Source organism: Garra rufa, chromosome 7 (assembly GCF_049309525.1).
Source record: "Garra rufa chromosome 7, GarRuf1.0, whole genome shotgun sequence".
In the NCBI taxonomy this organism is placed as follows: Eukaryota; Metazoa; Chordata; class Actinopteri; order Cypriniformes; family Cyprinidae; genus Garra; species Garra rufa.
The window spans coordinates 7,883,381-7,908,210 of NC_133367.1; the positions used below are offsets into that span (position 1 = coordinate 7,883,381).

The 24,830-nt window shown below is 36.7% G+C and overlaps 1 protein-coding gene across 1 annotated transcript in view; it reads right to left on the reverse strand.

Annotated features, from left to right (window-relative positions):
- Positions 1 to 1,406: 1,406 nt before the first annotated feature.
- LOC141337897 (NLR family CARD domain-containing protein 3-like) overlaps positions 1,407 to 24,830 on the reverse strand; it is a 57,350-nt gene continuing 33,926 nt past the window's right edge. The window contains exons 2-9 of the mRNA XM_073843474.1: positions 14,666 to 14,767; positions 13,894 to 13,998; positions 13,359 to 13,443; positions 12,978 to 13,170; positions 10,972 to 12,799; positions 10,244 to 10,414; positions 3,204 to 3,256; positions 1,407 to 1,444 (exon numbers count right to left, since the gene is read on the reverse strand). Of these exons, the coding sequence (XP_073699575.1) occupies positions 1,407 to 1,444; positions 3,204 to 3,256; positions 10,244 to 10,414; positions 10,972 to 12,799; positions 12,978 to 13,170; positions 13,359 to 13,443; positions 13,894 to 13,998; positions 14,666 to 14,767 (2,575 nt within the window). The remainder of the gene's footprint in view (positions 1,445 to 3,203; positions 3,257 to 10,243; positions 10,415 to 10,971; positions 12,800 to 12,977; positions 13,171 to 13,358; positions 13,444 to 13,893; positions 13,999 to 14,665; positions 14,768 to 24,830) is intronic.

Below are 24,830 nucleotides of genomic sequence, written 5' to 3' on the forward strand. Positions count from 1 at the left end.
CCTGGTCCCACATCGCTCTAGATTTTGTCACCGCCCTCCCGCCCTCTCAGGGCAACACGGTAGTTTTGACCGTGGTGGACCGGTTCTTGAAGGCGGTCCATTTTGTTCCCTTGCCCAAATTACCCTCAGCCAAGGAGACAGCGTTGGCAGTCGTGGACCACGTCTTCCGGTTACATGGCCTCCCGACAGACGTGGTCTCCGACAGAGGGCCCCAGTTTGTGTCCAAATTTTGGCGAGAGTTTTGTAAACTTCTGGGGGCCACTGTTAGTCTCTCTTCGGGGTTCCATCCTCAAAGCAATGGGCAAACTGAGAGAGCCAATCAAGATTTGGAGAGAGCGTTACGATGTATGGTCGCCAGAAATCCTTCCTCCTGGAGCCAACAACTTTCTATGGTGGAGTACGCCCACAATTCGTTGCCAGTATCGTCCACGGGCCTATCCCCATTTGAATGTAGCATAGGGTACCAGCCACCAATTTTTCCCAGTCTGGAATCCGAAGTCGCGGTCCCCTCCGCTCACGCCTTCTTCCAGAGGTGCCATCGCACCTGGACTAGAGCCCGTGAGACTCTAGTCCAGGTGGGAGCGCGCACCAAGGCCAAAGCCGATCGCCACCGGTCTAGGCCTCCCGTATACGTCGTCGATTCTAAAGTGTGGCTTTCTACTAAGAACATTCCTCTGCGATCCGTATCGAATAAACTTGCTCCCAAATTTATTGTCCCGTTCTCTGTCACGAAAATCATTAGTCCGGTGGCAGTCCGCCTTAACCTCCCTCCAGTGTACAGGAGGATTCATCCCGTGTTCCATGTTTCCAAAATCAAACCTGTGTTTTTTGCACGCATTAATCTGCCAGCTCCGGTTCCCCCACCGCCGCGACTCGTAGACGGGGAACCAACCTATTCGGTCAATCGTATTCTGGACTCTAGGCGGAGGGGACGCGGATTTCAGTACTTGGTGGACTGGGAAGATTACGGTCCGGAGGACAGAAGTTGGGTGCCTGCCAGGGACATTCTGGATCACTCCCTTATTGATGACTTCAATCAACAGGTACAGGGGTCTGGGAACGTCAGGGGACGTTCCTAGAGGAGGGGGTACTGTCACGGTTCTCACATCTGCCGTGTTCTCATGTCTCATGATCTGTGTTTGTTTACGTTGTGCGTCATGCTCATTTAGCGCAGCTGCTGATCAATCCCGCACCAGGTGTCACTCATTTCCCCCCGGCTATTTATACTCACTCTAATCTCTCATTCCCTGTCTGACAGTTCTTCGTGTTCGTGTTGGATGTTCATTGGGTTTGTCATCGTCTTGTGGATTATCGTGTCTTGGAATATTCGTCACCTGGATTCACTGGACTCACCTGCACTTCGGAGATCACCACGTTTTCATCGCACCAGCCATCGAGCCCTTGTGTCACTCAGCCGGGAGATCTTCACCACCATCATCGTCACCTGCACCATCATCGTTTCCAGCCATCATACTTTCAATAAAACCCTGTTAATCACTGCATTTGCTTCCTCCTCATTTTCTACCGTTACAATTGATGTCTGTAATATATGAAGACTGATATATATATTGGTGGCCAAAATTATTAGGACACTAGTGTTTTTACCAGCTAAAGATGGGTTTAAGTCAGTTATTTTGTATCTTTTGCTGTAGTGTAAGTAGGAAATATCAGTTTCCAAACCTTCATTTTTGCCCTTAATTGTAATAATCCAGTGGAATTTCTGTGAGATTTCAGCTGGTGAAAATACCAGTGTTCTAATAATTTTGGCCACCACTGTATGAATGTTAATTGTTTGTTTATTGTTTATTTTCACTTATATTAAAAAAATATATTAAAAACACTTTGCTAAGTTAGCTTCTTAACTCAAAATAAAATCAATTGATATTGCTGTTATTTTATAATGCTGTTAAAACTTTCTCTGACAAGCAGCAGTAATGAAAACTATTTTCTGGTTTATCATGTAATGTTTGATATATACCCTGTACTGGAACTGAAGATTTTATAGTTAGAATCTATACATTTTTAGGTTTACGCAAAATAAAAAAAATGTTTACACACTGAAAAATACAAAATTGAAATGTATTGTATGCTATGCTATTTTATGTATTTTCACAATTCAAAGTCAATAAATGTTATTTTTGTGACAAAAACAGTGTCTTCTTTTTAGACTACACACAATTAAAGCAGTAATGTTCATTATAGTACAGTATACTAGTTACTATTTGTTAAAAAAATAATTTATTCATGAATTAATTCATTAAAAAATAGCATTCTATTAATCTGAATGTGATTATGGTACTGTGATATTCACTGTATAAAAATTACAGTAGTACAGTAAGTTACTGTGATTAAACTTACAGTCAGCATACTGAGGAATATATTACAGCAACTTACTTGCCAATTGCTGCCAGTAAGTTACTGTAAATTTCACAGTAATCTTGTTACAGTGTAGCATTTAATAACTTTAATGTAAGTTTCAACATTTACTAATACAGTTTTAAATTCAAAAGTTTTTGTTAATTAGTAAATACACTGTGAACTGACATGAACACTGATAAATTATATAAACTAACATGAACAGATTAATAAATGCTGTCAAAATATATTTAATGGCTAATGTTAACTAATGAAATTGTTACTGTGAAAGTGTAGTTTTACTCTTTTAAATCAATGTAGAATTTCCATATCTTTGTGTGTGGAACTAATGATCATTCTTTTACAATCTAACATACATCCAAACATGTTTGCTCTTAGCATTGTGGCTATAAAAGGCATTTATGAAAACAATATATTTCTACATAAATATATACTATAAAGCTAGACTAAAAAGAGGCATCCACATTTGATAGATAGACAGTGCAGCACTAAACGTTCACAGTATTTGTATCTCGTGCACAAAATGATGTTCCTAATTTAAAACTTTATGCCATTTTTCATTGCCTGTTTAATTTTAATACTTCACATTATAGTGGCTTTTAGTGATGCTCAGAAAAACCGCTCTGACACAAATATGGAAATATGATCAACTACAATAACAGTACTATTAAAAGTAATGTAAGATTTGAACTAAAGCAGCAATACTCACCTCAGTGTGTTGAGTTGACAGTGTTTATCCTCCAGTAGAGCAGAGATCTGATTCATTCGTGTGTCTCCTAGTTTATGGTAACTCAGATTCAGCTCTCTCAGGAATAACGCGTTTTTACCCACAATTCCAGTCACATACTGACAGCCTTCATCTGCAGCAGAACCCAAAAACCTGCAGAAGACAAGATGAAGCAAACAAGATCAATTTAAAGGTCCACTGCTTTACAAATATTGCTGACATGATACAAAAACATATATGTGACCCTGGACCACAAAACCAGTCATAAGGTTAAATTTGACAAAACTGAGATGTATACTGAGATGCATATGAAAGCTGAATAAATAAGCTTTCTATTGATGTATGGTTTGTTAGGACAGGACAATATTTGGCCGAGATACATCTATTTGAAAATCTGTAATCTGAGGGTGCAAAAAATCTAAATACTGAGAAAATCACCTTTAAAGTTCTCCAAATTAAGTTCTTAACAATGCATATTACTAATCAAAAATTACATTTTGATATATTTACAGTAGGAATTTGACAAAAAAAACTTCATGGAACATGATCTTTACTTAATATCCTAATGATTTTTGGCATAAAAGAAAAATCAATAATTTTGACCCATGCTATGTATTTTTGGCTATTGCTACAAACATACCCCAGCGACTTAAGACTGGTTTTGTGGTCCAGGGTCGCATATTATTATAAAACAAGATCTAGTAATTGCAAAACTATTCTTTAAACATTTAACACACAAATACATAAATATTCAAAAACCAAGTCTAATAGTCACAGTTATTGGAAAGAAACTAGAGGGACACTCGGTCCTAAAGCAAACTCAGGAGAACAGAAACGTCCCACAGAGCAAAAGAGCAAAACCTCACTAGATCATGATTTTCAGTTTACAAATACAGAGTGTGCAATTTAAAGCCTCAAGATCTTTCAGAAGGAGTGAGAAACATCAGCACAGAGAAAACTGGCTTGCGAAACTGAATGTTTTTGCACCAAGGGTCTGTGAGTAACGCATTTTTAATCCTCTGAATGTATGTGCTGCACATGTGGCAGAATTGACAATAAAGCAGACTTTGACTTTGATCATCAGTTCAACAAAACCTACAGCATCTGATATGATCATTCTGATGAAACATTGTCCAGATTATTGTATAGCTAAAAAAAAATACACATCATTTATTTGTATACCATTATTTGATCAGGTCTCACCTCAGTGTCTTGAGTTGACAGTTTGGATCCTGTAGTAAATGATTGAGCTCCTTCACTCCTGATTGTCCAGGATCATTTCCTGTGAGATCCAGCTCTATCAGGTGTGAAGGGTTTGATCTCAGAGCTGAAGCCAGAGCTTTATAACCTTCTTCAGTGATACTGCAGTTTGAAAGCCTAGAACCAGAATGAAAATGTCACATTCAGATGATTAATCAGTTATTCTAGAAATGACCAAACAATGTAAATCCCTAAACACAATTATATTTTATTTCTCATTCAAGTGAAATAAAACTTAATTTAATTCGATATTTATTTGTCATATTTTGCTTTACAACTAAATTGTTAGATATCAATTCACTTTAGTATCTTCAGCTTACAGTCACTTTCGAGCTTTAATCTTCTGATGCTCCTCATTTGTGAGCTACACTTGTATAGCACTTTATGGTCAAAAGTGACTGAACAAATGAAAACTTATTTATTTATTTATTCAGTAAAATCAATGTAATATATTTTTGTTCTGTATAGTACTGTGCAAAAGACTTATGCCACTAGTATTTTCACCAGATAAAAATGGTTTAAAGTCAGTTATTTCTATCTTTTGCTGTAGTGTGTCAGTAGGAAATATCAGTTTACATTACAGTTAACATTCATGTTGCCATTAATTGCAATAATCCAGTGAGATGTTTGTTTGCACAAGGAGTCTGACAACAGCCAGTGCTCCACACAGAGATCTGATCTCATCATCATCAGTCCGTCTGGAATGACATGAAGAAACAGAACAAACTGAGACAGACTAAAGGCCTTTTTCATGCTGAACGCAAACATTTGGCACAATGATGATTTTGAACTGAAACCATAGATCCATATGGGGCTATTCACACCAGAAGAGATCATTCACAAGGATTTTTTCCGTCCTCTCGAATGTTAATACAAGAACTCTATGATGGTTTAAATTCGTTTTAAGCCAAAAAACAACAACATTAATAATCAGATACATTTTCAAATATAGCTTGATGCTAATTGTACATCTATTATATTTTAAGATGTATTTAGCATTATAGATAGTTTGTGTTTCTGGTGTAGAACCCAATTTTATCTCAGTTTAATGCTGTTTATTGAGCAGCGGATGATGTTAAATCCATATAGGGAATACATAACATATCTAGGGGGAAAAGCATTGCATTAGCAGAAGATGATCAAATTGAAAGCACCGCTCGTTGGCAATTTGCCTCACTTTTTCCCACTTGGAAGTCAAATTTCATTTAATTTTATTTTCCCTATAGTATCAGATCACAACAGAAGTAATTTAAGGTTACCGTTCCTATAGAACAGGTCCATACCGTATTTTTTTATTAAGACGAAACACTGCAGGTGAATAGGAAAAAAAAAGTACTAACAGATTTCACATCACTTACTTGTGATTACATTTATAATTGCACACATTTTTTGTGTTACAAGTTTTCTAAAATGTTAGGTTTAAACATGCAAATGAGGCATTATTTAATGAAATATACACTAATTTGCATACATCTCTAGTACAAAAATCTAAACACTGGATGAAGTCAGTGACATATTAAAGTCAAATGTTCCTACAGAGGGAATTTTGGGTATCTCATTTTGTCAAGCCATAATTCAGAAAAAAACTTTGAACAGACAGACAACATTATATTTTTGAGGGCGGGTCCACCACCTTCTTGTAGCCAATCAAATGAGACTCATGCAGACTCTCCATTTACTCTTATCTGGTTCATTAAATACATCACGTGCCAAAACATTTATCTCCATTTAGTTCAGGATCCTTCTCCCTGCCAGCGTAATGGTACTTTTAATGTACGGATACTTAAATAATTAAATAAATAACTTAATTTAAAACACAATACTTTATTAGTTGTGTACAATTAGTCTATGTGTCCATACTGAATTTCAATCTTTCCTCCTCAACAGGCTATATATGATATATTACTTTATTGTAATTTTGATGATATACAGATGGCCCATTGTCTGCACTATGCACATACATAACTTCATCTGTCAATGGTTTGGTTTGGTTCAATATAATGATTGAACCAACAGTAATATAAATATGGCGTAAAAACAAAATGTAGTTAAAACGACACAATTATCTCATTAAAACAACATGTTTTTTCTTGTAATAATGGCATACTTCATAAAAATGATCAGATTTTTCCCTATTGAAGACATACAGTGGTATGCGAAAGTTTGGAAATCCATTGTAGAATCTGTGAAAATATGAATAATTTTAACAAAATAAGAGAGATCATACAAAATGCATGTTATTTTTTATTTAGTACTGTCGTGAGTAAGATATTTTACATCAAAGATGTTTAAATATAGTCCACAATACAAAATAATAGCTGAAATTATTTAGGGCTGCAACAACTAATCGATAAAATCGATTATTATCGATAATGAAATTCGTCGACAACGATTCTCATTATCGATTAGTCGGGTCCGCCCACAGTGCACGTGCACTTCAGAGGATCACTTCAGATTACAGCACTGAATGACGCATTTCTATTAGAGGATGGATACCCGAGCCGAGCCCGACGGTACCCGATGAAACCCGATGGGCCGGGCCGGGTTGGACAGATATTTAGAAAGGATGCTCGGGTTCGGGTCGGGCTCGGTCACATCAGCGCGATAGTGCGCCTGTGTTATAACGGCTTTTTGCCCCGTGTGCACTGATGCTCTCATCTGTTGACATTTCCGAACGCCTTCCTACAGTTGCTTAATAAAAGCGGGCTTTCCCCACAAAAAAAGTGCATGTGTCATTAGTATAAGAAAAAAATTGATTTTAACTGTGTCGGGCTGGGATCGGGCTCGGACATAAATATCTTAATGCCTGTCGGGCTCGGGTCGGGTTCGGTTACTGGTCTGACAGACGCGGGCCGGGCTCGGACAGAAAAATGCGGCCAGATCCGCACAATTTCTATAGTCATAATGCATCTAAAAATGGGAAACAGACTGAGATGCTGCAGGAGAGATACGTGATCCGAGCTGCCCAAAACATGAGAATTCTTTATTTTAAACTATCTCTATTTTGAAGCTAATAGCGTAATGGCTTGCCCTGTGAGGCGCTTTGACAGCTCCGTTTGCATCCTCAGTATGACAGTTTAGTCATATCCTTATCTGTAAATTTCACAAATTCACACGAGCATTTCCATTTATGCCTAAAAGTCCATTCAGTCTAAATCTTTACTGAATGAGCGTCAGAGAGCCGGAACACAGAACACAGAGAGAAAATTAATAGCCTACTCAGTCAGCACAAAAACATTCATATCAGTCGTTGAATGTTAAATTTAGATTTAAATACAACATGTAGTGCGCATATTTATGGAGAGTAGGAACGGGCTGTGATGGTGGAAGATTTTTATCACCGCCGGTGGTGCTGTGTTTTATAAATAAAGCTCAAACATTATTCACAAACGTGCGTGTTTAGCAACTCCGTCTGTGAACAAGCAGCCAACAAAACGCTAAAATAAATCAACGAACTAATACATTAAAATAAAGAAGTAGCCTTAATAAGAGTTAAATAGGCAATTAAACAAACATTCGTTGCAAAAAACAACCTCGACAGCTGATCAGAATTACTGGCCCGAGTCCGACTGGAACCTGTCTTGTTTCTCTTTCTCTTCCCCATTGCACAGCTGCTGTTTTTAATAGCGAAGTAATTACATTTATTTTCGTTTCTTTAGTTTATAAAGTTAATCAAGAAATATATTTGGAACACGTTTTATTTGTGAAATTCAAGTTTTTGTTTTTTTTAAAGCTGCCAGTGGCAGACAGATCAATTTAGCCTTCTCTAATCATCACGATTTAAATTTAAATCCTTAGATATAGCCTGTATAAAAAAAATAAATAAATAAAAAAAACTGAAAGCATATCATAATATTAGTTTAATCGTTTAACCTAGATAAATGTGTGCTAATAGGCGCATATCCAATCGTTTGTGCGCTGAGTAAAGCAGGACATGAAGGTGCAAGCGCCGCATGTGAAACTTCATTTTTGCTCATAAATGTAAGAGTAATAAATTTACTTTAAATTATTACTTCACTACTATAAAACGAAATAAATCAAATCGAAAACAAAACTCTTTTATTAGCTATAGGCCTAATCCATAAAGATGCATTTAGGCTTTAAAAGCGCGTCCTGAGCAGATGGCGAGTCAGGATCATCAACTTCATCTTTGCTACACTGACTCAGAAAATACTAGTTTATTAATAAATAATTTGAATATCTCCTTACTTTCCCCCCTCCACATTCATGGTAATTACTTTAGCTGGGGCTTCGGGCCAGCATAAAAGCTTACTGCGTGCATCTGAATGCGGAACTCTTGCGCTTGCTGCTGTTGGTGGGCACTTAACACCGCCACGGCAGAATAAATAGCAGAAACACTGTATTTTATGCTTGTTAGTGTGTTTTTCTTCAGATATTTGTCTTTTCTCTTTATTACGACAGATGAATTGTTGTAAATTGTTAAATGGTTTATTTGTAATATATTTTAGCAAAAACAATGGGCCAATGGATATGCGCGGAAAAATGAAAGTCAGAAGAATACAGATCATATTTATTTTGTGTTAACATGAAGCTGCAGTTTCACAATACATGAATTACACATACGAGTAAAAGTAAAATACTGCAAATGGTTTTTTCTTACGCTTGAAAATGCAATTTACACCTTTACAAAGCTTATTTTGTGCATGCAAATTTAATTTTCGCTTACAGTCTCGTGTACACTTCCGCAACCCTTACTCTGCGTATCCAAATCTGTAAGGCATTAATTTAACTCCATAGTTTAAAGGTAATAATGTTTATTACATATCCATGCATTTATTCACTGACGTAAATACTTATGGGCCTAATACTGTCCTATAATTATAATAAAGGTAAAAACAGAGGGAAAAAAGGAAAGTGTCCCACCCACGTTTTAAAACAAAGTTTAAAAGATTATTAAAAGATAAATAAAATTAATGTTTTTTTGTTTTTTTTTTTGCTGTTTGGTAATTACATGAATATAATGTGAAGTGATAACATACTGACTATAAAGTGTTTTGGTTTAAACTGTTGAAGTGATTTTCATCATTTTGATTCTTGTATGTGAATGTTACTGACCTCAATCTCTCCAGTTTACAGTGTGAATCCTTCAGTATGTCACATAAGTCATTCACTCCTGTGTTTGTGATTTGATTCACGCTCAGGTTCAGTTCTCTCAGGTGTGATGGGTTTGATTTCAGAGCTGAAGTCAGGATGAGACACTGTTTCTCTGTAACACTGCATTCACACAGACTGAAGACAGAAAGAGAAAGAACAATGACTCAGATCTATGATGATCATGAGCAAATGCCATACAGTCACTAATAAACCAGAAAAATCATGGACACTTCTAATATATAAATGAACAAACCAAGACAGGACTATTTGAGGACACTAGTTACAATCCAAGTCTGGACCCATCCTCAGTCAACAAATAAGTGAATCAATACATAGAATCAATATAGAAACAACAGTAAAATTTTTCCAGAATGAAAATGTCACATTTGGATGAATTCAGTAATTGTAATGCAAAAATAATAATAGCCTGGAAACATTTTATCTTAGCTTTTAATATCAAATTATTTAATATCCAATTATATATACAAATAGATGCATCACCATAGATTCAAATAAACCAAATGTATGTTAAGTTATCCGTAGCTTGAACATAGCCAAATACATTCAGTAAATGATGTAGCACAATGTGTAGGCTTAGGGCAGTGTCAATAACAGACCAAATCAGAGAGAAAAAAAAAACACTATGGCAGGCATAAATATGAAAGTATCTCTATGCACAACATACAGACGTGTTCATTATCCAAGTCTGTTTTTCACCTTATGCTTTTGTTGAGCTCAATTTTGGTCTATTGTCACACAACTTACCTCAGTATCTCCAAATGACACTTCATATTTCCCAGTCCAGTGCAGAGCAGCTTCACTCCTGAATCCTGCAGATTATTATTGCTCATGTTCAGCTCTTTCAGACTGGTATCTGATCCAAGAACTGTAGCCAGAGCTGAACAGCTCTTGTCTGTTAAGCCACAATCATTTAACCTATGACGGAAATAAGATTGCAGAATATTAGATTTAATACATTTGCTAAATACAAATAATAAATATTAATAGTCAATCCATAGCTTTAATTACAATGATTTATACATTTGAATGTGTTAGTTCTATGGCTTCGAGGAAGAGCATTACTAAGTGAATACTAATTAAACACCTTAACTATTATGATCATGTGCTCAACACTGGCTGTAAAACATGTTGTTAAAACACAATACTGTGTACAGAGTGCTCACAAAAATATGCACAGGAATGTTTGAGCAGCTGTCTATCAGCGGGTACCACACTGACCCAGTATTTGGTACTACTAGTACTGCAGAAAGGCTGGAATTACACATTAAAATAAACCACAATCACTGGTTAGCTGATTATGTTGACATTTACTGCACACATTTGAGTGGACATTTGATGGACTAACCATCATCATTCAAAATACTTTTTGGAGAACAAAAGGAGAACAAAACTCTTTATTCTCAGCTAAAGAAAAACGCTAGAATTTTTTAAAATAATTTTCCAGAACAACAAGATTTTTCATGACAACTTACAGAGCTCTTTTGGAGGTTTTGATGACTGCCAATAATCTAATGAGACACTCGTCTGATTTCTTGAATTTCTGAAGCTCAAACTCCTCCAGCTCCTCCTCTGATGTCAACAACACAAAGGCCAAAGCAGACCACTGGGCAGGTGAAAGATCAGCAGATGAGAGACTTCCTTTGCTAAGGTGGGTCTGAATGTCTTTCACCAGAGTTTGGTCGTTCAGTTCATTCAGACAGTAGAACAGATTGATGGATCTCTCTGGAGACAGATTACCTTCAAATTTCTGCTTGATGTACTGAACTATTTCCTTTTTAATCTGGTCATTTTCATCTTCCTGCGTCAACAAACCCTGAAACAATCTCTGATTGGACTGGAGTGACAAACCAAGGAGGAAGCGAAGAAAAAGATCCAGATGTCCATTATCACTCTCTAGTGCCTTGTCCACTGCAGTCTTGAGCAAATCAATCATGGTTTCACGTTTGTTTTCCTGTTCTGTAGACTCATGAACAAATATACTTCTCTTCTTTATGTCTAGAAACAGATGTGCATAAAGGGCTGCAATAAACTCTTGAATGCTCAAGTGAACAAAGCAGTAAATGGTACCAAGAACAATCCCAGTTTCCTCCTTAAAGATCTGGGTACACATGCCTGAATACACTGATGCCTTATAGACGTCAATACCACAGGCTTCCAGATCTGTGTCATAGAAGATCACATTGTTTCTTTCCAGCTGATGAAATGCCAGTTTCCCCAGTGAAAAGATGGCATCTTTATCCCAGGAAACATCTGGTGTATATTCTCCATAATACTTTCTTCTGCTCTGCTGCATCTGAAATCTGAGAAAGTGTGTGTACATTTGTGTCAGAGTCTTGGGAGTGTCTTCAGTATTTGACTCCTGCAGTGTTTTGGAGACATCATCAGCCTGATTGTTTTTCACAACATTATTTCTTTTCTTCTCTAAAATGTTCTGGAGAACAGTGGCTGAAATCCAGCAGAAGACTGGGATGTGGCACATGATAAAGAGACTCTTTGATTGTTTAACATGATTGATGATTTCTTTGGCCAGATTCTCATCTGTGATTCTTTTTCTGAAGTACTCCTCCTTTTGTGCATCATTGAATCCTCGTATCTCTGTCAGCCGGTCGATACAGTCAGGAGGAATCTTACTGGCAGCTGCTGGTCTGGTGGTGATCCAGATGAGAGCAGAAAGAAGCAGATTTCCCTTGATGAGGTTTGTCAGGAGAACATCCGGAGAGGCTGGTGAAGATACATCATGCAATGCCTCATTATCATTGAAGTTCAGAGGAAGACGGAATTCATCCAAACCATCAAGAATGAACAGGACTTTTTGGTTCCTTCTTGTAAGGTTCAGTCCTTTTGTCTCTGGGAAAAACTGAGTTATAAGGTCCATCAAACTTAGTTTTTCTTTCTCCTTGAAGTTCATCTCTCTAAATGGAAGAGGAAATATGAAGCTGATATCCTGATTTTCTTTTCCTTCGGCCCAATCCAGAACAAACTTTTGCACAGAGACTGATTTTCCGATGCCAGCAACTCCTTTTGTCAGTACAGTTCTGATCTGCTTGTCTTGTTCAGGTGCTTCAAACAAATGTTTGCATTCAACCTGTATTTCTTGTGATTCATGACATCTGGAAGCAACTTCAATCTGTCTAACCTCATGTTCAGTATTGACCTGTTCACTACAACCTTGAGTGATATAGAGATCTGTGTAGATGTTATTCAGAAGAGTAGAGTCACCTTGCTTTGCAATTCCTTCAAACAAACACTGATATTTCTTCCTTAGGCTACATTTTAGCTGATGAACGAGGCTCAGCTCATCTAAATACGGGAATAAAATATAAAGATTGTTTAGTCTCTGGGTTTGTTATGTTTGGAGCAGAATGTGGAAGTCTAAAGGAAGTCTGTCATGATATGAGAGACATCTGAGTCATAACAGTGATTGAGGAAGAGGAAACATATTGACACATGGCTGGAAGCAGCTAACAGAGTCTCTTACCTCCTAGAGTATTAGCCACTTCATCTTGCTTCATCTCTCTCAGGAAGTAGAGCGTGAGATCAAGAGCTCCTTCTTTCATACTGCATCTGTTCTCATTAAAGTCCTTCATGTATTGCATGTTCTCTTTTTGTAATATTTTCTTAAACATTTCCAGCTCATTCTTTAGAAATTCTATTATTTTCTTCTCAAGATCCTTTAAACAAAGCAAAATAAATAAATAAATAAATACATAAAAAAGACAAAGACAAAAGAACAAAATTTAACCAATTCCACATCCATATTTGGTCCAAATTTTATAATCAGTAATTAATATTTGTAAAACACTACCCAGTAACCAATTTGTTTGCCATTAATCTAAACATTTAGAAAATATTTTCCTACCTGGAAGATTCCAGGGAGTTTGTCTGTGAAATTCTTGTGGTTCCTGTTAATCTGGACATCTGAATCTAATGTTTCACATTGCAGCCTGTTAAAATTGTGAATAAAATTAAATGTGGTTAAAGCAAAATTTTAGAAAAACGTCTTATTTTTTAATCAAACACAAAGAGCAAGCATCAGCTGTTAAAGAGAAGGTTCTATTGAAGTACAAATTTAGGTAAAAACTGGATCCTATAAAGGCTCCTATATCTCTGTCCTATAAAGAAGAAAACTAATAATGCAAAGAACAGGACAAAAAAAACAGTATTACATGAGTTCTTCAGTCTAATTTGAAATGGTTTAATGCTGCAAATAGTAATTAAGTAGATGTTTCCATCGTGGATGCCTCTTTGTTGCTGCTTGTGTAATTTTTATTACTGAAAAGTAGCTGCAGACTGACTTCAATAAAAAGGAAAGCAGATATTTTAGTTAATTTCTATCACAAATATCCCAGTGGAAAAATCAGCTAGAGTCATACAATACAAAACACATGAAATACCTTTCAGTAGCTGATGGTTTTTCCTCACTGAACCTCGGTGGTTCTTCTTTTGACCAGTCACTCTTCACAGACACAGAGCTGGACACATGAGAGCCTGATCTTACACTAAAGACACAAAGATGATTTTTTATCTTTATTTAATTCAATAAATTTTACAAATTTTAAAAAGAAAGTACAATATATACCCCAATGCATAAATGAGAAAAGTATAAGTCCCCTTCCATCCCAGTACAGAAAATGTCAGTGTCCAAACTCTCTTCTGTAACAGCAGCAGCATCCTCATGTAACACACGAGTTTGATTTCTACTCTGTCTGCATCTAATGTTGTGCCATTGGAGCATTCACCTACATTCACCTCAGTCTCAATAGTCTCACTTCTCCCACCTTCCTCATTTATATCTTCCCTAGCAATAGAGGCACTGACCCCAGCTTCAACACCCATCGTTTCATTATTTACAGTTTCAGCATCATTATCTTTCTCAGCACATACACTTCTAATGTGGTCCTCCCATTATATCAGAGGAAACAAAAACCAACTAATCAAACTCAAACTCATCTACATCATACTTCAAGACCACTTAAACCTGTCATCTAAAACAAACCACAGTGATTTACAATCAAGCGGGATTTAAATAGCCTTTGTCTATACTAGGGATTTCCTATAACGTCATATTGTATATTCATGAAATTAATATCTGCACTTCAGTCAAGGCATTTCTGGATCAGTGTAATAAGACCAACACAATATTATAATGTTAAAGATAATAAATACCTTTTGATAGATGTCTTTTTCTCACTCAAGTACGGCATGTCATCCTTTGAGCAGTCACTCTTCACAGACACAGAGCTGGACACATGTGAGTCTGATCTTACACTAAAGACACAGAGAGAAAAGAAACTTTACTACAGGAGGTTCATCTGTGTTTTATATTGGCACTTATTCTCTCTAGTCCTTCACAGAAACACTTGCAGAGTTTGAAAGATAGCAGTCATTCTTGTTCACAGACTCACATTTGTTCAACAATCCTGTAAAGTACTTAAAATGTGAGACTAAATATATTTTTACAAATATTTGTCTGATCTTATTAAAGAGATTTTATTTTTTATTTTTACTTTTTGACTAAAATAGAAGAAATATCAGTTATATATATATTTTTTTTTTCACTGTAACAACTTTATGTTCTGAAGTTCCAAAATAAAAAACAGTTATTTAGGTGTGATTTATTGTATTTTATTTACAGTTTATTTATGTGTGTATAGTTCAGGTGTGTATGCACTGCAGCTTCATAAAGTGTGCTGTACACAAGCTAACCTTTAGGTTAACGGCTCAGGAACAGCATGATAAATAAATCTTAACCACTGATTCCAAACAAAGCGGGTTTGCTTTCGCAAATTCGCATCCAAACACACAGCGTCTCCACAACATGACGACAACACTACAACTCACTGAAGACTCATCTTCTCTTTGTGGAAACCTTTGGACAGCATTACGCTAATATTTCACATTGTGATGCAGACATTTGTGAAAGTAATATCTGGACTTCAGTCGAGGCATTTTAGTCATTTCTGGATCAGTGTTCTCTGTTAGATCAAATAAATCACTTTGCAGGAGACTATGACCTTTGAAACTCTGAAGATCTTACACAAACAGATCCGTTACACACTAAAGGAAAATGAAAACATTAAATAGCATCATATGACCCTTTAAATTAAGTGTGTGGTAATTTTTAAATGTCTGAATTTACATTTAACAAAATCACTGATGTGGAATAATTTACTCAAGTATCTACATACCCAGTGCTGAAGAGTGACTGTAAACTGGGTTAAGATTGTAAATTATGATCCTGATTTTCAGCTCTCAAACACTTATCATCTAGTGGCTACTCTTTAAAAATGTTTATGTTATTTTTTAATTAGGAAGTTATAAATCTATGTAGTTCTGCAAAGCATTTGTAAATATAAAAGAAGGTTTGTTAAGGTTTTATTAAAGCAAACATGTGAAAGTCCAGCAGTGTTTAAAATGATTGTCTGAAAACAGACTCAGTCTTACCTCTGTTTGTGTGAGAGACTCATCTCAGACGTAGAGTCCTTTCCTCGCTCCTCTGACATACTGCAGATAAACTGCCAGAGATCAGCACTGGGTTGAGAAAACTATCTGCTGTTCAGTTTGACCTGGAGATGATGATCCTTAATGAGATCAATAAATATCTGGAGTTAGCAGCAACACAAAACACTAGATCAAATAAAGTCAGTTATGAACAAATGCATTGCCATGTAGAATAACCACATTCAGAAACACATTGGTTTTCAATAACCCCTTTTGGAAAACTTACTTGCAGTCTTGTCCACTAAGAAGAGCATTTATAAGTATTTGAAACGATCATTTTCTGTCCTTTAGGCCTGTAGTTTGTCAGCAATAATTCTCATATCTCTCAGACAGATTGGATTAAATACAAAAACAATGTCCGCGAGTGTTAAAATTAGTAGAGTCTGCGCTAAAGTTGTATCTATAAAATGTTTTCTAGGACACAGAATGGATCAAATCCAATGAGCAACGCTTTGTTTTGCTATCTGCGTGTTTCCCGCAGTTACTTTCGTTTTCGTCTTCTTCGTGGGTTTTTCTGGAGGGTTTGAACGAGCTGAACAGTTACTGCCACCTGCTGAACTGGAGCCTGATATTCACCTAATAAATTCGAGAGGGTTTTTGATTGCTTTTCTATTAAGAATATTGCAGAAATAGTTTTCCAATTCTTTATAAAACACTGTGAAACAGGGTTATTTGTTAGTAAATTTACACTTATGAATGTGAGACGTAACTAGAAATATAAATAGATTACTAACAAAAGCTTTTTTTTTTCATAATATCACACTGAAAATATCCAAAAACAACATTTCCAAAATGGTAATTAAAATGAGAGAGTATATTTTCTTTAATAAACACAGAAGTATTATACTACAAATTTTTTACATAACTACAGTGCCAAAAAATGTGGGGTACAGTTTCCAAGTACAAAGAGCAAAAAGAGCAATTGACATCAATATCTCTCTTAAATTTTCTGAGAAAATGTTAAACAGGATAGAATTTGTGAATAATCTTGAAAGAGATTTCTTTTATCTTGTTTGTGACAAAAATAAAAAATAAAAAAATTCTCCACCTAGGGTTTCTAACAAATTCTGTCATTAATCACTAACCCCATGTCATTCCAGACTCGTTCAAAAACCTTTGTTCATCTTCTGAACACAAATGAAGACATGTTTGATGCATTCTGACAGCTCTCTGTCCCTCCCATAGACTGCAATGTAATTAACCCCATCAACATCCAGAAACATAGCAAGGACATCGATAAACTAATCCACGTGACATCAGTGGTTCAACCGAATCTATATGAAGCTACAAGAATACTGTTTGCATGCAAAGAAAAAAACAACTTTATTCAACGATCTATTTCCTCTGCATCACCCGAGTGTCATTATGGAGAATATCACCTGAATTCAAACAGCGGATATTGTTCTCTGTCAGACACCAAACACGGATATGTTTTATATGTTAATTTCCTATTTGATTTGAATGAAAACAGTCAAGTATTTGTGTGTTGCGGCTGACGAAGAACAACGTCCGTGGGTCAGAAAGTTGTCAGAATGCATCAAAAATATCTTAATTTCTGTTCCGTTGTCTAACAAAGCCTTTATGTTTCTGGAACGACATGGAGGTCAGTGATTAACAGTGTTGGGCAGCAACTAATTACACGTAATAATATTACTTTTGCACTAACTAATATAGATTTCAGTAATAATATTACAGTTACCATCCATAAAAATAGCTTAGTTACTATTTAAAATCCAACAAATAAATAATTCCTAGATGTATTTTCATAATTGTCATGACTGGCACTTGGAATATGGAAAAGCTTACATTCAGCAGATAGAAATATTGAATTGTATTGATTTTGTCAGGAAAAACAGATCTAAACAATGTTGTGTAAGTTGTAGCTTTACTTTACTCTGGAATTACTTCTGATCAGCATGTGGTACATTATATTACCATGAAAATGTTTAATTAAATAGTTTCTTACAAACTTATATGACTTGACAAAATACATAATGAAATATAATAATTTATGGGTAACAGAGAAATTACAATCAAGCTACACATGACAAATAATGAGAATAATTGAACACTTCTACTTGAATGCCATTATCAATCATATTGATTGTTTGTAATAACTTCTGACTGTGATCCAATGTGGATTTTGGTCAAATGATGAGGCAGAAATGTGTTGTTAGTAACATTATAGAATTTTAGCTAGAAGATAAACAGTTACAACTTTTGTGACCTGAAGAAAAAGTAATGTAACTAGTAACTAATTACTGAAAGTAACAAGTAAAGTAACAATATTACTTTCTAAAGGAGTGACTAGTAATGTGTAATATATGACATTGTTTGAGTAACTAGAACAAAACTGGTGATTAATGACAACAAAAGGGTTAGTTCACTCTAAACAGATAATTCTGTCATTAATTACTCTCTCATTTTGTCCCAAACCCGTAAGACCTTCGTTCATCTTCAGAACACAAATGAAGACATTTTGATGATAAATGCCAGATATTTTTGATCCGAGAGCTATCTCACCCTCCACAGACGGCAAGGGTCCAACCATGGCCAAGACACAGAAACACATGATGTCCTTGTGATGTCAATGGTTCAACCGTAACAATGAATCTCGTTCGCTCATGCTTGTTCTCGATTAGCAACATTATGATACTCTCTATAATGGCGCTTTGTGACACGGTGATGAAGAATTATTGACAAAAGTAGTTATTTTTGTTTTTCTTATATACAAACAGTATTCCTGGAGCTTCGTAAAATTAAGTCCATTGATGTCACATGGACTATTTTTTTTTTTTTTATATATATATATTTTATTGAGTGGAAAGTACACAATTGACATATCAGACAGTGAAGTCAGTCCACATTTTCTTTTCTTTTCAACTTTAACAACAAGGAAAACAACTGAAGAAGAACCCTGCCCCGAACCCCACCACACTACCCCAAACCCAAAAAAAAAAAATAAAAAAATGAAAATAAACATAAAATAAAATAAGTGGAGGTCAGGAGGAGGAAACATGATGATTCAAAAAATCAAATACACTCAGTCAACAGACAAAGTTTGAAGGGAGAGAAAATATGTTATTAAAGGTTGCCATTTCTCATGAAAAGTATCATAACTGGCATAACGAGAGCATCTGATCTTTTCCAACTTCAAAAAGTACATGGTATCCACAAGCCACTGTGAGATACCTGGAGGTTTCTTCGACTTCCATAGAAATAAAATCCGTCGTCTAGCCAATAAAGAAGTGAAGGCAAGTACATCTTATTGTTTAGATGTAAACCGAGTCCAAACTCTAGGAACCCCAAAGATTGCAGTAGTAGGACAGACACCAACTTTAGTTTTAAATATTTTGGACATGGTCTCAAAATAATTATTCCAATAGTTACTAAGTACTGGACAGAAAAAAAACATATGACTCAGATTACAGGGTGACATGTGACATCTATCACAACTATCGTCAACATTGGAATAAATTTTAGAGAGTCGATCTTTGGAGTAATGAACCCTATGCAGTATTTTAAACTGTATAAGTGAAAGTCGAGCACATATTGAACTAGAGTGAATTATATTAACAGCATTTCCCCACCAGTCATCCTCAAACTCTTCACCCAACTCTTGTTCCCAGGCACTTTTAGTTTTAGCAATAGGACAATCCTCTAAATCAATAAGCTGACAATAAGTCTTAGAAATAAGTGCCTTTCCAGAAGTGTTAATTAAAAGGAAATCCTCCCATACCAACTTAGGTGGTAAGGAAGGAAAATTTGAAAGTAAAGAAACGGAACAGTGCCTGGCCTGAAAGTAGCGGAAGAGGTGGGACTGTGGCAATTCAAATTCAGAGGACAGCACTGCATAACTACAGTAGGTCCCATCCTTATATAAGTCTCTGAAATATCTTAATCCTTTGTTACGCCACAACAGAAAAACAGGGTCTGTAATTGATGGGGGAAATAAGTGATTCATGAATAATGGCATTAAGGAGGAGGCAGAAAAAAACTTAAAATATCGCCTAAACTGAGACCATATCCTAAGGGTAGAAATGACCACTGAATTATCAGTAAAGCTTGAGGGATTAATAGGTAAGGGAGCAGTAAGTAGGGCCTGTAAAGAAGTGGAAAAACATGATTTAGCCTCCAACCTACACCAGGGAGCATTCGACGTATTGAACCAATACATAATCTTTTGAATATTAGCTGACCAAAAATAGAACTTAAAGTTAGGTAAAGATAGCCCACCACTAATTTTACAATTTTGGAGTAATACCTTACGAATTCTGGGCACTTTCCCATTCCACAGGAAAGAAGTAACAATTTGATCAATGGATTTAAAAAAACTATTGGGCAAAAACAAAGGAATGCACTGAAATAAAAATAAAAATTTAGGGAGGACATTCATTTTCACAATGTTTATTCTTCCAATTAAGGATAAAGGGAGATTGCGCCACTTTTGAAAGTCAGATTTAGTTTGAGCCAACAAAGGGGTATAATTGGCAGAAAAGAGAGATGATGATGATCTGGTGACATTAATCCCAAGATATTTAAACCCCGACCTACTCATCCTAAATGGAACATCAGAATTTTTAAGTTGCAGGGCCAAAGCATTTACAGGGTAACTCTCACTCTTTTGAAAATTAATTTTATAACCGGAAAAAGAGCCAAATTTGTTCAACACAGAAATAATAGAAGAAATAGCAGTGATCGGATTAGAAACGTATAACAGCAAATCATCAGCGTAAAGGGATAATTTAATTTCGATGTCTGAACGAGAAATTCCTTTGAAAAACAAGGAAGACCGCAAGGCAATTGAGAGTGGCTCAATAGCTAAGGCAAATAGTAGAGGGGAGAGCGGACAGCCCTGCCGTGTCCCACGCCCTAATTTAAAGAATCCTGAATGTGTGTCATTTGTGTGTACACTAGCGAGGGGATGAGCATATAAAAGACGGATCCATGAAATAAAAATATTTCCAAACCCAAATTTTTTAAGTACAGCAAAAAGATATGGCCACTCGACTCGATCGAATGCCTTTTCCGCATCGAGTGCAATTACCACCTCAGGAACAGCAGAAGAATATTTGGAATGAATTATGTTTAGGAGAGTACGAACATTATAGTACAACTGTCTTCCTTTAATAAAACCTGTTTGCTCTTCAGATATTAAATATGGAAGCAACTTTTCAAATCGAATAGCCAACACCTTTGCCAATATCTTAACATCAGCATTCTGTAGTGAAAGGGGCCTGTATGAACTAGGAGAAGTGGGATCTTTATCTTTCTTTAAAAGTAATATTATTGAAGCTTGAGTCATTGTCTCTGGCAAGGAGCCGCGCTCCAAAGACTCAGCATAAACTGATAAAAGTAACGGGGCCAATTTATCTTGAAATTTCTTTAAAAACTCAATAGGGAAGCCGTCTGGGCCAGGAGCTTTATTATTCTGCATCATATGAATTGCCTGTATGATCTCCTTAATATCTAATGGGGCATCAAGCGAACTAGAGACAGTTGGGTCAATTGTAGGAGCTTCTAAACCATGTAAAAAGGAAGTCATATCTCTGGTATCAAATGGAAACTCAGATGAATATAAAGCTGAATAGAAAGACTTAAAGGTGGCATTAATGCCATCTGGATCAGAAATTAACTTGCCAGAATGGTCTTTAATCTGTGTGATAAGGCGTGAGGCTGTCCTTCGTCTTAGTTGGTGTGCTAACAGACGGCTAGCTTTTTCACCGTGTTCGTAGTATGAGCTGCGAGAATGTAATAACAGACGCTCTGCATTAGTTGTTGTAATAAGATCAAGCTCCACATGCAGATCCATACGACTCTTTAACAAATCTGGAGAAGGACTTGTTGATAACTGTTGATCGATATTAAAAATATCACAGGAGAGCTTCCGCAATTTAGCGGAACGAAGCTTGTTTAACTGCGCAGAGTATGAAATAATTTGACCCCTTAAAAAGGCTTTGAGTGCTTCCCACAACAGTGAATATGAGGTCTCCTCATTCTGATTTGTTGCCATAAAAGTATCAATAGAAGAAGAAATAAACTTAATAAAGTTATTGTCAGACAATAAAATAGAGTTAAATCTCCATGGTGGTAAATAATGAAGTCGAGCAGACAGTTGAATGTCAACACTGAGGGGAGCATGATCAGAAATAACAATAGCATGGTATTTAACTGATGTAACTTTGGAGATAAAACTACTGTCAATAAAAAAATAATCAATACGAGAGTATGACTGATGAACTGGGGGGAAAAAAGAAAAAACTTTGGCCTGAGTATTATAAAATCTCCATGGATCCATACAACCATTGCAGGCCATAAAATCTGACACTGCATTAGACATGGAAGAAGGAGTCATTACACGAGGATTTGAGCGATCCAATGCAGGATCAATTACACAATTAAGATCAGTGGCAAAAATCAACTTATGGGTATTCAAGGAAGGAAGAGTTTCAAACAATCTATTAATGAAATTGGGGTCATCAAAATTGGGTGCATAAACATTAACTAGGAGAACAGGATTCTGAAACAGTGTACCAACTATGATCAAATATCTACCATTATTATCCGCTATGACATTAGTAAGAGAAAACTGAACTCTTTTATTAAATAACACTGCAACCCCTCTGGATCTGCAATTGAAATTTGAGTGAAAGAAGTCACCCACCCATGAACCCCTGAGTTTACTGTGATCTTCATTTCTCAAGTGGGTTTCCTGCAAGAAAACGATGTCACTATTAAGGAGTTTTAGGTGAGAAAATACCTTAGATCTCTTGATTGGATTACAAATACCCTTCACATTCCAACTCAGAAATCTGATGGAAGAGCCCCTAGTGTGGTTATCCGAGCAACCAATAGTGTCAATTATTTATTATATTAAAAAAAAAAAAAAAAAATGTGCACCTCCTCCAAAAAAAAAAAAAAAAAAACACCAAGTAAAACTTCCCAAGAACATTCCAGAATCCCCCCCCCCCCCCCCCCCCCCCCAGCACATTTAGAGTCCACATCCCCAAACGATGTAAACCACTGTGCAGGCACCAATAGGAGCCACATTGAAAGTCCAAAGCTCACGATTAGAGAACTAACGACACCTAATAGAGCTCTGCAGGCTGTAAATGAAAAAACTGCTTATAATGCACATAAATTCCGAGCCACCCAGTTTAACCACAAGTTCACAAAATAAACAAAATGAAATGACGTAAGAGTCCAGTGTATATATGAACCAAGTCAGGAGAGCATTAGGCCAACCAACTTAACTCACCCAACGTGTGACCATATACAAGAAATCGCTAGATATACAAGCCGCCAACGGGAGTAAGAACGTGTTGATCTTATGAGTTCGAATCATCAACCCGCGACCGTATAGACTTCACATATACTTCTGCCTCGTCTGGACGATTGAACTGTTTCTCCAAGCCATCGTATGTGACGCGCAGGCGGGCTGGATGCAGAAATCCAAACTTAATTCCAGGAATCGCCCGTAGTTGACGACGCACATCCCCAAATGCCGCACGGGCACGAGCAACCTTAGAGGTGAGGTCAGGGAAGAAAGATACAGACATGTCCCCTACTTTGAAATGTCTCGACTCCCTCGCTTGACGCAAAATGTCAACACAGTCCGAGTGGTAGTGCAGCTTGGCCACAATGGCGTGTGGTCGCTCATGGGTTTTAGGTTTAGGCTGTAATGTACGGTGAGATCGATCCACAATGATATCTTTATCGAGGTGTAGTGCATCCCTGAGTAGTTTGGAAACTACTGAAGTAGTGGCAGGTGTATCCTCAGGCACTCCCACGATTCTGATATTATTTCGACGCGACCTTGCTTCAAGATCCTCACATTTATCTTCCAGCCGCTTCACCTCAGTGGAGAGAAAGTCCACTTTTTCTTGAATTAGGGTGACATCGTCAGAGCAGGACGATAATGATTGTTCCATGTCCTTGATTGTATTTTTCATATCCGCCACGTCGGTCTGCACTATTACCATAGTGTTGGTAAACTCCGCTTTCACAGCTTGCAGCTCACTTTTAATGGTCGTTAAATCGTCACCCAGTACAGTTTGCAACTCGGAGCGGAATATCCCTGCAATTTCGTTGCGTAGTGACGTTAAAAGTTCAGTTTTAAGAGCTGCATTGTCGGCTGACATCTCCGTTAGCTTATCTGGGCTGTCAGCAGACCGAGGAGTCGCGGGCGTGGCGAGAGCGGCAGGCCGCTGATGAGACGACGACGCATTAGCAGTTTTACCGGACCTATTCTTCATATTTCAGTGCGAAATTCACTTATTTTAGAAGTAAATAATGTAAACAACACGCATAGACTGGGTGGTGAAAATAAATCGACGACAAGATTGAAATATAGTTAAGCTCTGCAGGAGCATAGACAGACGCAACTTACTCCATTGCCTCTCGAACCGGAAGTCCCACATGGACTATTTTAACAATATCCTTACTATGTTTCTGTGCCTTGGCCGTGGTAGGACCCTTGCTGTCTATGCAAGGTCAGAAAGCTCTCAGACTTCATCAAATATCTTAATTTCTGTTCTGAAGATGAACGAAGGTCTTAAGGGTTTGGAACGACATGGGGATGAGTAATTAATGACAGGATTAATTTTGGGTGAACGGTCCCTTTAAGTTGCAATGTGTTGTGAATACTTCACATATAATTATGCAAAATCATTTGAGCATATGACATGTTACATGACAAGTTACATACCTGCCCTTCTCTTGATGGTCTTAAAGAGTGCATCTGAAAGACGTGAAATACAAACAAATATAGATTATGAATAATTGTATATAATCTGCTTAGTCCTACCAGCCCAATACATCTAGACTCAGG